Below are 17,793 nucleotides of genomic sequence, written 5' to 3'. Positions count from 1 at the left end.
TATTAATTACAATAAGAAATAGTAACTTTATGGCAAAAACACCTGGCACACGCACCCTCAGCCACGGGATCAAAGTGAACTTCTTAGGAATGGGGAGACCAACCTCATGTGCCCCCCATAGGATGTGCTAAGAACATGACCTCATTTCTATGGCTTTTTTTCCCCCAAAATGTATAACTCATTTAAAGTAACTTTTAAGAAGAATTAACTTATTTTCTTTACCTCAGCTTTTTGGCCAATTCCTTGACATTAGGATAGGTCTTTTTTTTAATATTTAGTATTCTATGAGACCCATGCTCTTTTTCTCCTCCTTATCCCTGGAATTCTATGAGATACATGCCCTGTTTCTCCTCCTTGTCCCTGGAATATTCTATGAGATCCATGCCCTTTTCTCCTCCTTGTCCCTGGAATTGTATGAGACCCATGCCCTTTTCTCCTCCTTGTCCCTGGAATTGTATGAGACCCATGCCCTTTTCTCCTCCTTGTCCCTGGAATTCTATGAGACCCATGCCCTTTTCTCCTCCTTGTCCCTGGAATATTCTATGAGATCCATGCCCTGTTTCTCCTCCTTGTCCCTGGAATTCTATGAGATCCATGCCCTTTTCTCCTCCTTGTCCCTGGAATTCTATGAGATCCATGCTCTTTTTCTCCTCCTTGTCCCTGGAATTCTATGAGACTCATGCCCTTGTTCTCCTCCTTGTCCCTGGAATTCTATGAGATCCATGCCCTGTTTCTCCTCCTTGTCCCTGGAATTCTAGGAGATCCATGCCTTTTTCCTCCTCCTTGTCTCTGGCCCTTATGGGTATCCCCTCAGTGCAAGCCCACGTGCAAACGGAAGCCATTTCCTATGAAGAGGCTTCTTGAGGGGTGGAAAGAGGAGGACGCTATGACAGCTGTGAAGGCTGCTGGGGGCTGCAGAACTTCCAAAGCTGGAAACAAAGTGGAGCTGGAACGGGTGCTGACCTTTCCAGGGGCAGGCAACTCAATGAGATGCCCCGAATGAACGAGTTCTGCTTTAGGAAAAGGAGTGGGCCCGAGTTTAGTTAGATGAACAGCTGTGTTCTTCCTTGATTCCCCCCTTACCCCCCGCTGTCTCCATGACAACCAAGCCCACCCCTAGAGACCCATCTCTTATGGAGGTTTCATGTAAGACAAGTCTTACAGCCTATCGAATTTCCCAGTTTGCATAAACTTCAGGTTAGGACCCCCTCAGGACTCGCCGTCTGCTCCTTCCCAGCCAGCCCGTGTTGTGATAATGACGCTGTCCCCCGTGGGAGGCATCCCCGGCTGCTCCCACTCCAGCTGTCATCCTGGATGTCTGTGCACGTGTCACCTGTTCAACCCCAGGAACAGGCGACGTGCAGAGGGTTGGAAAGCCCGGGAGGGGAGGTGCCTGGCCCATCGCGTTTCTGTTCTTCCCAGCGTGTGCTTCGGGTCCTGCTGGGACCTCGGAGAGGGGGATGTGACGCGCCACCCACTAGACAGGAAGGCTCAGAAAAAACATTTTCCAAGAGGCTGTGAGTGGGCAGCATCCAGCAGAAAGGGGAAAGGATACAGACTATGTTCTTTGGGAGGAGAAATTTGGGAAGGTCAGGGGCTTTGGGGCTCATGTGACAGAGGTCTCCACTCAAAGTGAATGTATTAGTTTTAGTTTGTTAGGGCAGCAGTTACAAGACTGGGCAGCTTAAACAATAGAAATTTGTTTTCTTATAGTTCTGGAGGTTAGAGGTCCAAGATCAAGGTGTTGGCAGGGTTGGTTTCTTCTGAGGCTGTGAGGACAGTCTGTTCCATGCCTCTCCCCCAGCTTCGGGGGTTGTGGCAATCTTTGGCTTTCCTTGGCTTATAGAAGCATCACCCCAATCGCCACCTTCATGTCCACATGCTGTTCTCTCTGGGTTCATGTCTGTCTCCAGCTTTTACAACAATAAGACCTCAGTCATGTTGGATTAGAGCCAACACTAAGGCTCCCATTTGAACTTCGTTACCTCTGTAAATCCTGTCTCCAAATAAGGTCCCAGTCTACGGTAATAGGAGCTAGAGCTTCAACATACGGATTTGGAGGGGACAGAGTTCAACTCATAACAGCATTCTGTGAAAAAAGGAGGAGATGCCCAGCTCTAAGGAAATGAATTCACTCATTCAGTATTCGTTGAGTGAGTGACTGCTGTATGCCATGCATTGGGCGAGGCCTGAAGTTCTAGCTGATAGGTTAGTCCTGGGGGAGGAGGCGGGACGATGCAGCCTCTCTCTGTAGAACTCCAGCCTATCTCTGCACTTGGCCACCAGAAAGAGGCTGGGAACTGCTTGCCCTGCAGCCAGTCTGCTTCCTCCGAAGGACCTGAGACCGTCACTTCTAATCTACACCCTTTGCCGTTGTCTCCTGTTTGGAAAGAGGACTACAGCAGGGTCCTAGCTCTCCACACCTAAGAGGACACAAACTTCAGGCCAGGACACGAATTGATGAGCCGCATCCTAGTTCTGGGAGTCTTAGCAATAACAGCTTTTCCTTAACGAGACTCTGCTGTGTGCCAGGACCTGTGCACTTTGCATACCTACGACTCCTAAGAGATGGTTATAAGAATCTTCATTTAAGAGTTGGGGAAGCTGTACTTAGAGAAGTAAACAGTTTGCTGGAAGTCACGCATTGATTCGTGGCAGAGCAAACCCAAGGCCAGGCCGATGACTCCAGAATGCAGACTCTCCCACCATGCCATGTGACTGCTCTTGGGCAGAGGGGTGGAGGGGTTCTCCCTTGCTATACACCTCACCCCACTCCATGTATATCAGAAATGCCTGGGCCCAGGGTCAGAATCCTCTGGAAGAGCCAAGAGATGCCAGACAAGCTGAGAACATTGGCTGTGCTTTGTATTGAGCCTTAAAAGACAAAACAAACAAAAAACCTTTACATAACTAGGTCCACACATTCCTGTGAGTTGGGGAAAAACAGGAAGAGCATTTTGGGGTGCCCTTGAGCTTAAAGATGTCACTTCTTGCCGGTCTAGGGCAGATGTCACTTTAATTTCGGGTTTCTTAAAGCCACCAGACTTGATTTGGCTGGTTTCTGGTTGTCTTTATTAGTTCCGTGATGGTCAGGTGAAAGTTGGAAGTTCCCTAGGCTGGTGGCTCAGCTTTCCTAGGCATCTCAGTCTGATGGGAGAGCCCCGAGGATGGCGCCATGGGGGTCCACACCTGTAGGTGAGAACGAGGTCAGGGTGAAGTAATGGCCGGAACTGCAAGGGGTGAGTCCCCAGTGCTGGACCCTCAGGGCGTGACCAGGAACCTACCACCACTTGGATCCCAAAGAATGTCCCTGTGTGTTTCTGAAGTCACCTGCCACATTGCCTAGTGAGGGTACACGCAGGCCAGGCCGCACGGGTCCTGGTTCTGCAGTTGTCTCTCCATTGATCACCTTGTAGCTTTTGCTTTATACATTTTTCAACTTCACCAACTTCCCCTACACCTCACTAGTCCCTGCCCAGGGGATAGTCATTCTCTTTAACGTTATCTTAGGTACATGTTCCTAGGAAAGAAAGCCCGTTGCAGAAAACCGTGTACACCGCCCTCCAAGACCAAGCCTAAATCATGTTGCTATTTGACAGGATTCATCACTCTGGCTTCCTCCTGCTTCCCTCCTGCCCAAATAATTTAAAGAAGATGTCCCCCCTGGATTCCCTCAGATGCAAATGCATTTGTGAAACCGTTTGGGGAGCTGGGCCTTTACAAGTACTTACCAGTATCTGTAAGGCTGCCTCAAATCTCTGCAGGAAAGGTCAAATGCCACCTGCCCGGGGCCAGAGTGACTGGCTACAAAGTTCCCAACAAATACAAGAGAAGTAGCCCGCTTTGCTGAGAAACAAGTCAGCACTCTGATCCCCGTTCCTTTATTTGCAGGCCTCATTAATATAACATCCCTGCAACACACCGCTAACGGGGGATGGTGTCAAGATGAATAATGGAGTTACTCTGCTGAGATAACAATTAGGTTTTGAATGTCCTATCAGCTAAGACAGAGGCAGCCAGGATTCATGTCGGGTAGGAGAGCTGGCGCCGCCAGGGCTATAGATTCCTGCAGAGCCATCAGCTGGGCTCTCGCCCACCGTGAAGAGTGTGCACACCCACACGCGCACGCACACGAGCACACACACACACACACACACACACACACACCCCAAGTTGGAAAAGAATGTGACAATGTGCTATCTTGGATGAGCATCAGGTGTCTTTGGGATCCAGGGTGGGATCAGCATTTGCAGGAACAACGCCGGCATCACTGCTCTCTATGGTTAGGGAAACTCTAAGCAACAGGAAATGAGTGAGTAAGTCAGGAGATGAGCCTTGTCCTCACGGACTTGTCTTGATGGTGGGCTGCTTGAGCTTTGATCCACAGTGTGACCTGAGTCCCCACCAAGAACAACACCAGAGGCTCACCTGCATAGGACCCAGAGCCACTTGCCCTGGCTGGTGTGGCTCAGTCGGTTGGAGCATCATCCCGTACACCAAAAGGTGGCGGGTTCGATTCCCAGTCAGAGCACATACCCAGGATGTGGGTTCAGTACCGGGTCAGGGTGTGTGCGTCAGGCAGCCAAACCATGTTTCTCGCTCAATCGATGTTCCCTCCCTTCCTCCCTCTTTTCTTTCCTTCCTCTCTCTAAAATCCATTTTTTTAAAAAGAGCCATTTTTCCTCTGGACTTTAGCTAGCCCAGCTTCCGCCCGATTTCTTACTCATAAAATAATAATGAGAAAAACAGTTAACCAAGAGTCACTGAATACTTAACCTGGCACCTAGCATGGGGCTTAGCACTCAGGTATGTTAACTCATTCAGACCTGACAGTAACTTTTAGGAGGTTGAGCTATTATAATTGCCAGCCCCACCTGACAGGTGAGGAAAGCAAGGCTCTGTGAGGTGTGGTACCTCCCTTGAATTCACTGCTAGTAAGTTTCGGGACTGGGACTTAACCCTCAGCTACTCGATGCTAGATCCTTGCCTTTGACCAATAGACCATCCTCAACCCCTCTCCTGGGCTCACTTAGACAAATGGAACTCTCACCACAGGGCTGGAGGCAGGGAAGGTGCTGGCCTCTGGCATCAGCCCGCTGCAGGGATGGGGAGAAAGCCAGTGCCCACTCCCAGGGAGAGGTGCCGGAGGGAAGGGGGGTACATTCACAGGGACAGGGCAGAGAGGAGGGAGGAGGGAAGCTGAGAAGTTTGGAGAGATCTCGGTGACCAGCAAAGCCAAACTCAGAGCTTGGAAAGCAGCAAGCATGGCCTTAGCTGAGGGAGGGGATGGGGGCCTGAGGAGAGGGAACCCATGGGCAGATCAGCTTGAGTTGACCCAGGGTCTTGCCCAAGGGTGGGAGGATGGCCAGCTCAGGCACTGTTGTGCGGTGGCCTAGCTGGGCTCTGCCACTCCCTGTGCAACCTTGAGCAAGTTACTGAACCTCTCTGGACCACTATTCCCCATCTATACAATGGCCATCATAATAGTCCCTCCCTCCAAGCTTGTTTGGAGCGCATCGTGGGATAAAATATGTAAAGCCCTTGGCACAATTCCTGGCTCATGATAAGTACTTAATAAGTGCAAAGCCGGTCGTCATCATTAGCAGAATCTTTAATGACCTGGAGCGGATGCCGGATTCTGTCTTTTCTCACTGTGTCTATCAGACAAGAGATACAACCAGAGGAAGATGGGTTCCAGGATGGGAGCTGGGCTTCGTGAGGCGCCCACCAAGAAGGGGTTCTCCTCTGACCCCTTAAGCCCGGACCCAGTAGGAGGCCCCCACTCCACCCCTGCAAGGCTCCCGAGCCCCAGGAATGGCCCACCCCACACTTCCCAGGCTGCGGAGCCTCTGGCCATGGCACCTCCCTCACCACTCCCTGGTGCAGCCCCTGGGAGCTCTCCAGCTGTAATTAACCGGCTGCATCAGCGCTGGCCTAGGGCGGCTTGGTGGCACAGTTCCCTCCAAACTGCTCCATGAGAATCAGGGTGAGTGCAGCACCATGGGGACTGGTTTCCAGGTCACGGCGCCCACGGTGGAAACACACATGACACAGTCTGGCAGGAACACAGATTTGGCCACGGTGCGGGGCAGGGCTCGGCTGGGCTGGGCTGCGGGCAGTGGGGTCTGGGGAGGTGGGGAAGCCGCTCTCCAAACCAGAGGTGTTGGGAGGCTTTGAGCGTGAGAGGACCCAGCAGGACACAGGACTGTCCGAGTTAGTCCCCTGCCATCAGCACACGCCAGCCTCACCCCCCATCCTCTGGCTGAAGATGAGCAGATGAAGAAGTGCTCGGCCAGGACTCAGACTATCTAACCCCTTTATACCCAGGCCTGGTCAGTGACTGCCTCTCAGACGGGGTTTAGGGCTGAACTCAGCCCTCCACCCTAATGCGTTCCCACATTTTCCTTCTGAATCCTGCAAATGGACAAACACTTTATAGCCTACAACCAGTTAAAAGGCCAGTACTCTTAAGGTCCCATTAAGATGCAAATAAAGGTTTCTTCAGGGAGGAGAGGGAGGCGCCCACCAAGAGGGGGTTCTCCTCTGACCCCCCTCTCAGGGTGAGAGGTGCCTAAAACGGGTGAAGGAAGCCCAGAGAGAAAAGAAAGAAAGGGGAAGGAGACCAAGGGGCTACCCTGCCCCTCGGATTTGCGCAGGACCGGCCTGGTGAATGTCTGCCTGACAAGTGAAGGAAGTCCTGGGCGCAGGCCTACCTGGGGTCGCTACCCTCTCCGAGGATGCACGGAAACCCAAGGTCCAAAGAACAGCATCTGCAATGATCAAAGGGCTTAGAAAACAAGATCTCCCGACAGAAGGCTAAGAGAATCGCAGCAGCGAAGGCCAGGGGTGACAGATTGGCCGTCCTCAGTGTCTGAAAGATGTTTGATGAGGAGGCAGCTGCTAAGTCGTCCGTTCGATGCGGAATCACAGCAGAAACTGGCTTACATGAAAGCCGGGGGGATACAGAAAGAGCGTCCTGATGATTCCACGTGGAGAAGCAGCATCATCCCCAGCCACACTGGGCACCCCCATGCTCCCAGCCGTCATGAAAGGGCAGTTTGTTCCAGAATCCAGTCGAGACCAGCTCTTCCCAGTCACAAGAGCTGGGGATGTCTGTCAAGGCAGCTCGCTGAGTATTAGGTTGCTAAGCTAAAGTGAGAGGGTCCCTGTCCCAAGATAGTTATTGACTCGATGAGGAAAAAGCAGTTACAGTCCCTGTGGGCTCTGCTGTCCCGGGACCTTCCTAGAGGGCAGTGGGCGTGTAGGAGAAGGTGCTGCCAACCCTGCCCCAGGGAGTCGGAGAAAGCCTCTGACTCACAGTGGGCACGCTTCCTGGGCATGTCAAATGCACATAGGCATTAGTTGTCTAGCTGTGGGGACCCAGAGCTCAGGGAGGTGGGGGAGGGAGGGTCCCAGAGGAGCCAGCACAGAACCCAGGGGAGACCGTCAGTGCCCCCTGCACCCCACTCAGCAACAGCAGCTGCTTCTGGGATCCTCTCTCCCTCGTGCCTGACTTCTGGCTCTGACTGCCGAGGACCACAGAGAATTTAAATAGCTCTCTGGTCCACATGATAATAGGTTACAGAGCACGGGGCTGAAATGAGTCAATATCTAAAGATCTTGCCAGCTGATTTCACAGGTTTTCAGCTTCCTTCTCCCTCTCTCCACACCCTCAGCCACCACACACACACACACACACACACACACACACACACACTCAGCCCAAACTGCCAAACCACTTGTTTGTGTGGATGTCTCATTCAGAATTACTGAATTACTTAAAATAATTCACTGCATTTATTGTGAAGGTCAGTGCCTACCCCAGAACGGCTACTAGCCAAGGGAAAAAGAAGTGGTGAGAAGGATGGGAGGAAGGGATGTGGACCATTTTAGACAGGACCAGTGTCTTCCCAAATTTATTCCGGAAGAAAGAGTGATGTGTGGCTCAGACTGTGCTTCTGTGCAGGGCCCAGAACCCACCAAAACCCAGGCCCTGCCCTCAGCACCCCAGCCACTCCCTGCCCAAGCCCAGGCTGCAGGCCACCTCCCAGGCTTTCTCCAGTCAACCCAGGGCACCTCTTCCCACCTGGGCCACCCTAGCATCTAGGTTATGTGCATTTGGTCCACGTGTCCTCCTTCCAGATCAGAAGGAAGAGCCCCACCCTCTAAAGCTCCCGACCAACACTGCCACCCCGTGGTTTTGTGGTCTAGGAAGGCACAGGTATGGGGAAACACAAGGAAGGAAATTGCCACTTTTCAAGGCCTGCTCTCCAATCCACCACTGCATTAGGGACTTTCCAACATCCCTGTGAGGCAGGCATCATTGTCCGTTTTCTGATAAGGACACAGGGATGGAAGGTCACATAGCCCACACGTGTCGGAGCTGGAATTCAAACTCAAGTCTGACACAAGAGGCCACTATTCCTGCTACAGACACTGCCTGAGCATTGGATGGTCTCTCTTCATCCTGGCCATATCTTCTCCCCTGTCAGTGGGGAAATCTGTATAACTCCACCTGCCCTCTCACCTTCACCTCTGTGGGAGATAAGCTCAACACCTTCCTGATCTGCAAGGCAGAAGGCAAGGCCTTCCTTGGATTTCTATAAGCAGTAGCTGGGACTCCAGCAACTTACCTCTTTATAGACCGGGTTGGATGGGCAAGACTTTGCTCCTGAAAGAACCAAGTTTGTGAGTGCTACACTGGGTGCTTTGCAATCTAATGCTGCTTTAAAAATTATATATAATTGATTTCAGAGAGGAAGGAAGAGAGAGACAGAAACATCAATGATGATAATCATCAATTGGCTGCCTCTTGCATGTCCCCTACTGGGCATCAAGCCTGCAACTCAGGCGTGTGCCCTGACCAGGAATCAAACTGTGACCTCCTGCTTCATCCCCTGCTATCTGAAGTACTCAACCACTGAGCCACATGGGCCAGGCTCTAATGCTGCTTTTAAGAAAAGAGCCTTAGGATCAGTCTCCAGGTGGGCTTGGGACACTGCAGCTGCCTGGTCTGAGTGGGTGTCCTGAGGGATCCTGCTTACTCCCTCTCTGGAGAGTAGATCCTTTCCCATCAAGCCTCCCCTCTGTAGCATCTCCCCAACACCTGGTGCTGAGGAGACATAGGAAAGCAGGATGCCTGCGTTTTTACCACCCCAGCCACTGCACAGGCATCAAGGCCCTTACATTCATTCTCACATGGAAGCCTTCAGATAGCAGGGGTTGTGTCCGACAGGATACCTTCCTGTCCCTTTGCACTCTGAGCCCAGAGCGCCACCTGACTCTCTCTGATTTGTAAGCAAGGGGAGAGCAATGACATGTGCAAAGGCCCAGAAATTTTAAAGTGCGTGTGTGTATGAGAATCACTGGTATCTGGGGGGACACAGGAGACATAGTACAGGATGGCAGATGTGGATGAAGAAGTCACAAAGGTCAGAACCTGAAGGGCCGGTGCCTTGACAGGTTTTTTGTGTTGTTGTTTTTTATTTTATTGATATTTTACAGAGAGGAAGGGAGAGGAATAGAGAGTTAGAAACATCGATCAGCTGCCTCCTGCACACCCCCTACTGGGGATGTGCCTGCAACCAAGGTACATGCCCTTGATTGGAATCGAACCTGGGACCCTTCAGTCCGCAGGCCGAGCCAAACCGGTTAGGGCCTTGACAGGTTTTTAAAGCAGCTAGTAACCTGGGCAAGTATATGTTCATGAAAGTCAGACATGAAGGTCAGACCTAAGGGAGGAACGTGGGGTTCTGGCTGTTAGTATGGGTGAGAGGTGGTAGAGCCCTGCTTATCACAGAGCAGAGCACAGATGCAAAAAATACCTGGGAGTAAGAACTGGTCGTACCCGCCGACCATCTGCATTACGCATGGTAGGCGAGAGAAGGGAAACAGTTGAAAATGCAAGATTCCCGGCTGGGTGCACAGTGATTCCGTTAACCTTGAAAGAGAATCTGGGAGGATAATGAGGTTAGAGGTAGAAGGAGAAAAAATTAAGAGTTCATTTTTAGACCTGGTGAAATGTGAGGCGCCTGCGGGACACACAGTGGAAGTGGAGGTGTCCAGTAGCAATTGGATATATGGATATGGAGCTCGAGAGGCAGGTCTGAGCCAACAATATAGATTTGAAAGTCATCAGTAATGGAGGCATTGGGAATTCTCTTGCAGATCAAATGCTCACCACCTCACCTATGTTTGGGAAATCCAGACTTTTACCCATCAGTTTCGTTTTAATCAAGGAAGAGCCCCAGGGCGTGATGGATGCCGAATGCCTTGGCCCCCAAACTCCTCCGCCCCCTGCCCCAGGTGCTGGCCCGCCCCCTGCCCCAGGTGCTGGCCGCAAGCACATAGCGTGTGCCCTGTAGGGAAGAAGACCCACATGGCCCCAGCATTCCCCGGGTGCTTTCCAATGACTCAGAAGGACTCTGGTTCTCCAGGTTTGCATTCCCGCAGCTGGTAGCTGGCTTAGAAGAGATCAGGCTGGTGTCTCTACACCCCAAACTACCTCTTCAACATGTGTCATCATGCCAAGATCATAACACTTTCTCATGATTTTTTTTAAGTCTTCCTTCCCTGCACAGTATAAGCTGGCTTACGCTTCTGAGCAGCTCCGTGCCCATGACCATGTCCCTGACCCTGACCCTGAAGCGTGGGCAGGGGATACTAAACGACTTGCCAGCAGGAGGAAGCTGCCCCATGGAACCTGCCAACACCCCTGCCTACTCACAATATAATCCCTACATGCTACCTGCAAGACGAAAATATTTTTAGTCTTTCCAGAAAGATTTCACTTCACAGTTTTTCTGAAAGGTTGTAATTAACTGCAGTGAGCAAAAGAATGCATTTTTAAAAATAAAAGTGGGGGAAGGAGAGTGAACCAATCACCACAGGTTTGTCAATTGCTTTTAGTAGGTGGGTTCCTGCCATCCAGGTGGCTGGGGGAGGGGGGAAGGGGCCAGCTGAGCTCATTCCAAGTGGATCGAAAGAGAGCCAGCCAGGTGCTCAAGCTTGTTGAGAGCAAATTCCTTCCAACAGAGGCTCCTGCAGGGACATGGGAGCAGCCCCTTCCCCGGTCCTCATTGCCCAGGGTCCATCTTGCAGAGTCCAGGAGGCCCGGGGACCTGAGACACTGCCAGGATCGAGTGGGAGAGCCAAGACTGAGTATTGCTTATTTTTAGCATCCCAGAGACAGAAAAGCTGTGGGCCACGGTTCCTCATGCCAGTGCTTTTCTCTCCAAATTGTCCCGCCTTCCCCCCACACTCGCGCCAGCACTCAGAGATGCCTGTGTGCCCCTCCACTCTCCCTCCATTGATTCATTTCATGAATCTTGTTGGTTTTATTCATAAGGTGGGATGTTTTATTCCCATGAAAGGGAGTCAGAGCCATAGACAAGGTGACTTAGGTGAAATGAGTCCCCGGATGAGATGAGTTCAGGGCCTGGGCTGACCAGGAAGGAAGGAGGCTGCACCATATAAGGCCTGCAGGCGATGGCGGGGGAGGGGAGGCCGTCAGGAGGTCAGAGTGATCTCAGGTCCTGGCTGTGCAGCCCAATTACTGAGATCTCAGGCAGTGAGGGAGGAGGGATGGTGGTGGTCCCATCCCCAACATCTCTTCTCAGTCCACAGTCACCTGGGGACTCATGTTTGAATTGGTGGCAGAACTCACAGTGCCCGTATCACAGGAAGAGAGCGGGGCCCCTTAGGGAAGGCGGGAGGTGGAAGAGTTTCCAGAGCCTTCAACAGCATTTTCACCTGCACTCACCTGTCATCTGTGCCCGGACTCATCTGCCCACTGGACACCCCACCAGCAAGTAAGGGCATAAGGGCAAGCTCCCCAGAGGGACCTAAGGACAGAAGGGACCAAGGCTGCAGCTCTCTGCCCAGAGGCCTCATCTGGGAGAGTCTGGTGGACTCTTGGCCTTGACCAACCCTCTCCCTCTCTCCCCACCTTGCCTTTCCTGTGGTCATGGAAGGAGCCCTGGACTTCCTTACAACTGTGCATATAGGTTGTATAAGCATCTTAGACTAAGATACCCAAGTCCCCTTCCAGTTCTGAAATTGCGTGTTGCTGCTTAGGACTGGGTTCTGGTCTGATGTCCTTCAGCTTCGGATGACTGTGTCCCACGGTGTGAACATATCCCTGGCATCCGTGGGATCTCTAAGAGCTGCATTCTTCCTGAGCCTGATCTCTCCCTAGACAGAAGTTTACGCCTTGGGAGAGCCTGATTCTGCTGTTCCCTTCCCTGTTGGGCCAGAGCAAAATGAGACAGTCATCATGTGGTGACTGGATTAAGAAATGAATCCATAAATAATCCTTACTCACAGGAAGCCAGCAAAATTTGGGAAATCCTAAAGTTATTATTATTATGGGGGGGGGGGCTGTAGCATGCTCACAGGATTTTTTTTCCAGAACAATGTAAAACACCCTCCCATCTTCGGTCATCCCTCTGCAGCTACCCTACTTCAGGCTCCTCTGGGATCCCCCAGCTTTGCCTCGAATCCACTGAGTGCCCGGCATCAGCATTGTGTATGGCCTCCTTCATCTCTCCTTTCAACCATACGTTCCTTGAGGGCATATTTCCTGTGCATTCATCACTGTATTCCCACGGAGTCCCGCACACAGGAGTGGCAGTAGCAGCAGCTCACAATTGCAAGGCCTCTTTGGTATAGAGAATGCTCGCAAACACCCTCTGTTTGGTACTTGGGAGCTCCCGGGGCGAGACTGGTAGAGATGACTCTCACAATCAGGCAACTGGTGAATTAGAGACATGTTCAAACAATGGTTTTATTCCTTGAGTCTAGTACTTTCTGGTTTCTGTTTAATAATTGTATGAATGAATGAGTTAATGACCGAACGACCCGAGGAAGTAGTATAAAAATATGGTGCCAGGATCCTAGACAAGCTACAAAGTAGAGAAGACGCTCGCTGTTCACCCAGGTACCAGATGCCCATCCAAGGCCCCGTGCCTCCCTCAGGAAGGCAACAGAGGCTGCTGTGTGTACTCCTGTGGACCGAAGGCTTGCTAATCCCATTTCCCTCCCACAGATTTTGACAGTGTCTGGACCACCCGAAGGAGGGACTCGAGTGACCATCCACGGCGTGAACCTGGGTCTGGACTTCTCTGAGATCGCCCATCACGTGCAGGTGGCTGGGGTGCCCTGCACACCCCTGCCCGGGGAGTACATCATCGCTGAGCAGTGAGTCCGGTCTGCTCTGGCCTGCCCCTTCCCAGGGGAGCTTCTGGGTGGGCGGAGACTCCCCTCCACCCCCCTTTCTCTGGGACTTTTCCAAGCGTCATTTCCCATCTCCCTTCTCCTGAGGACCCAGCCCCCAGAAGTCCACCCAGGGCCCTGTCCTTTCCCACCTCCATTCTCAGAAGGTCATAGTCCATTCTCTTCCCTGTCCCCTGGCTCCTCTGGCATCAGGGATCCCTGTGCAATGCTGCCCCTCTGTTAGTTTTCCCCCTGCCCGCTGGCATGACTGAGTCAGTTCCCGGCCAGCCCAGGCTCCGCCTCTTCCCTGGCCCCTCCCCGCCAGGCCCCATTGGAATGCATTCCGCAAGGTGGGCTGTGGGCAACAATTTGTTTGGCTCATGGGGCTCTGACAGCAGCTTAATCCGAGCAGGGCCTCCGCCGGAGCAAATTCATTTATTTCACTAAGGGAAATGTCAGCTGGAAATTAGAAAATAGGCATGTCGCGGCGGACAGGCGATCGGGGCTCCAGGAGTGACATATGTTCCAATCTGGGTGTTCACTTGGCAGTGGCGGCCACTGTGGAGTTGGTGGGCAGGAGGCGGGCATGAAGCTGGGGTGGGAGGGTATAAGGAGGGGTGCCTCCCCTTCAAAGGAGAAAGGGTGGGGAGCAGCCAGTTCACTCTGCATCATTGGTCACATAAAGTCTGGTCAAGTTGCCCTCGTTCCTCAGAGAACACAGCTCTGCCAGGGGTTCTCAGAGCATGGCTTGGGGATGGGGCTTCTCTCCCTAAGCTTTACCCCCTGCAGCCTCAAGTCTTCCCTCTGACCCCCACCCCCCAGAACCAAGCTTTAGTAGCAACCATAAAAGTAGCATCAGCGACCATAAAAATGGCATCACTTTCTTCTATCAGCACTTGCACAGTCTCACAGATTATTTCATTTTTCATTGGTCGGGACTCTGCGAGGTACATACCGTTATCGTCATTTTACAAAGCAAGAGAGGAGTGAAAACCCGTCCCGTTCGCTCAGAGCACAAGTGGCCAAGGCAGAGCGGGGCCTGGAGTCTTCCCTTCCTGACGAGCGATGGGGTGGACTCGGGGTGAGAGTGACCTGGAAATCTCATGATGCATCACGAAGTGGCTTCCAGGTTCGGGGGCCTTGATCCCAGTGTGGCCCAGGGCTGGGTCAGGGCGAGAGGGTGAACTCCCAGACTCCGAGGCTAGGTGGTACCCCTGCCACAGGGGAGAAGGAGCCTGATCCTTCAACCTGCAGCTCCTTCCTGTGGGATCCTTCCCCGGCAACCTTAGCCCTGCGGGGAGAGCATGTCGGGAAAGGCTGGCAGGGTCTGCAGGAAGAGAGGAGGGAGGGGAAAGGGGCGTGACTTAGTAGCACTTCTGAGCCAGGAGAGGAGGGGACAGCTGTGGGCAGGAGCCAGGCCGGCCTGAGAGATCCTCACAGTCAAGGGCTTTACAGGGGCCAGTGCCCTGCCAGGCGGGGCTAGCCCCTCGGTCTCACTGACCCAAATCCCCGGGGCGTCCAGGCCCTGCCTTGTGCCTCTAGACATGAGCTAAGTCTCCAGCTTGGGGAGATGCCACAGGAAAGGGCTTGGGTGGGTGAGGGGTATGGCTTTGAGGTGAGAAGAGCTTGGGCAGCGGGACATGGATGTGCCATGAGGTTTGGGATGCAAAGGTGTTCTGAGTCCTGGCTGCTCCCCTGCCCAGCCCCGAGACCTTAGCCATCTGTCCGGTCTCCTGACCGTCATCGGCCTCATGGAAACCATGATGCCTGGTGCACGGGTTTTGAGGAAAAATCAATAAGATGAGAACACGGGGACTGTAACGTGCCCTACGAATGTAAGAAAGTTTTATCTATGAAATCAAATGCTCTGCACTCGCTCAGGGCCACGGGGAAGACAGTCCTGATGGGAACTGGAAGGAGCCCGGGAAGGAGAATGGACCAGGGCTCCCTGCCAAGGCTGGTGGTCGCCCTAGAAAACCACCACCACCGCCTCCGGGCACAGGGCAAGCCGCAGGGGTGGGCGCGCCCGGCGCCTCGGCGGGATACAACCCTGGTTTCCAGCCGTGCCAGGCTCCTCACTGCTCTCGAGGTTTCAGAGTTTGTTAACATCATTAAAGCCTCCATCCCGGGCAGGGAGCAGCAGGCACAATCGTTACAGATGTCTGCGAGAGATGGATTTGGCTCGCCGTGCACGGTGCAGAGTCCTGGCTGCGGGCAGGATTAGCAGGCACGGTAATGGCTCACCAGATGCTGGTGCCTGCCATCGATCACTCAGCAATTAGGTTAATGTTGGTTAAAGGGCCCCCTCTTAGTCCTGCGGTCGGCACCCCACAGGACTGCGGGGGCCGGAGGATCCCACCACAGGGCGTTTTCCGGGCAGTGGGACGCAGGTTGAGGCCGCAACGGAGCCGGTCCTGGGACAGGGGCTCTGTGTGATTGGCACTCAGCTCCGGGGCTCAGACCACCTCCCTCCTATGTGCGGCACCTGGATGGATGTTAGATGCCTGTGCCCCCCACCCCAGGTGCACAGTGCTGGGCTGAAAACTATCACCTATGCCAGTTTAAGGGAGGTGGTCGGGTCGGTATGAGGGCACTAGCAGGGGGCCAGGAGTTCAGCTGTTGATGAGCTAGGAGACTTTGGGCAAGTGACTTTGCTCTCTGCTCCTCAAATGTCTCCTCTGGAAAATGGGTATGTAGACATAGATGGTCCCTACAGTCACGTCTGTGGTCCTTAGGATGGCAGAAGGAGTAAAGTGTATCCCCCACGGGGCCTGCTCCTCCCACTATTAGAAAGCTCACTGGTGGCACTAATGTGTCTCCAGAAATCCCTGCCAACCAGGAGGAGTCAAGCCTACGAACTCTGGAGCTAAGTAACGGCTGGACAGTGATTTAGTCCAACTCCTCACTTTATCAGGAGAAAACATGGCCATCTGTTGTCTCCCAATGGCGCGTAGGGAGCCCAGAGCCACCAGGGACACTGGGAGGAGGCAGGGAAGGCAGGCGGCCTCCAGAAATCAAACCACAGGAACTTGGCCCCCTGGTAAGGCCTGGAGGAGGAAGTGGTGCACACACCGCTGCCTGTGGCCATCGACAGCCAGGAAGGCGGGGGCACAGGTAGTTCGCTTTCGGGGCTTTGGGACCCCAGCCTGGTCTTCCCTCCCCCACTCCTCTTCCCACAGCAACCTCAACTCCACCCCAGCATGGCTGCCATGTTGACCCTGGCCCCTTCCCAACAGACACACAGGTCCTTCCATTAATCCCAGAGGCAGTGGAGTGGTCAAAGGCATGAGCTTTGGAGCCGGCTGACGTGGATTTGAATAGGGCGCTGCGGCTAACAGAGCTGTGGCTACAGTGAGTCACCGAGCGAGCCTGAGTTTCATTGTCTATAAAAGGAGCTCATCAGACCCTCCCAGTAGGAGAGGCTGAGGACACGGGATCCTGTCCTACCCGGCACCTGCCACGGTCACCGCTTCGTCCAGGGTAGCTCCTATTACTATGGAGAAACAGAATCTGCTTTGGCCGGACCACATTCCTCATGATAACCCTTCCCACTCCCTGCGGCTGCCCTTCCTTTCTCGAACTGCCCCTGTCCCTGAGCTCAGAGAACAGCTACCTGCAACAGATCCACTCCAGGAGGCAAGCCCTGGCTCCCGGGAAGGAAAAGGACGAGAGTTCGAGGGCACTGAGTTCTTCTACGACGCTGCCTGATTCCTTAGGATTCTCACCTGTTTGAGACCTACCGACCCTTTTCCGCAGCCCACCGCCTCTCTCCCCGCTCACTCGCTGCAGTGGAACCTCATTCCACCGGCGGGAGAGGGTCAGCTGCAGCCCCTGACCCCCCACGTCACCCCTTTCTAGGTGAGGCACTCAGAGCCGACTGCAGCCATTCAGCCGTGGCCACCTGGTCAGTGCCCATCTCCATTCATCCCCTTTCTCCCAGGTGTTTGACATGTGAGGCGTATCTTTTGGGACATGAACCCTGAGGGAAAAAAAAATGTTCTAGAAAGGGCAGAGTGCCCAGAGGTCCTGGCCCTTTGTTAACGCCCTCCAGGCACAGCTGAAGCCGGTCTAGGCTTTGTCTTCTAGAAAGGCCCTGGGGTGGCCCAAGGAGGAATAGATATGCCCATGACCTTCACATATTCTCATGTTTCCTCTTGCCATGATATCAAGCCTGCCATGATTCCTTTCTCCTTTTCTTGAGAATCACTTCGGCACAGATTGTGTGTGTGGGGGGTGTGAGTGAGGGACAAGAAAGCCCTGATTAGAAGAGAGGGAGGAGACATACCTGCCCACTTCTCTTCTGTGCCTCTGGAGCTCCCCATGGTCTGCAGGGTGGCCCGGCCCCACACAGCAGCCGGCGCTAGGGCCCAGGAGGCAGGTTGAGCGTGGTCACTCCACGCAGGTAGCAGCACTGAGATCACCACACACAGTGCCATAAATTAGGCTTCTCCGACGCTCTGCTAATGAGGTTTGAGGAGACAGCTACGTGTAAAATACTAATTGATCATCGCTCTCATCTTTACTCTGGGTTCATAATTAACGTATTCATTCATAGAGAAAGGGACGGGAGAGTAGCCTTCC

At 53.2% G+C, this 17,793-nt stretch overlaps 1 protein-coding gene across 1 annotated transcript in view; it reads left to right on the top strand.

Annotated features, from left to right (window-relative positions):
• LOC102426668 (plexin-A2-like) overlaps positions 1-17,793 on the top strand; it is a 185,383-nt gene that overhangs the window by 136,496 nt on the left and 31,094 nt on the right. The window contains 1 exon segment of the mRNA XM_023745503.1: positions 13,046-13,197. Within this exon segment, the coding sequence (XP_023601271.1) occupies positions 13,046-13,197 (152 nt within the window).

Source organism: Myotis lucifugus, unplaced genomic scaffold (assembly GCF_000147115.1).
Source record: "Myotis lucifugus unplaced genomic scaffold, Myoluc2.0 scaffold_553, whole genome shotgun sequence".
NCBI classification, from domain to species: Eukaryota; Metazoa; Chordata; class Mammalia; order Chiroptera; family Vespertilionidae; genus Myotis; species Myotis lucifugus.
Note: the sequence above shows the minus strand (reverse complement) of the source record. Positions and strands in the feature narration are given on the sequence as shown.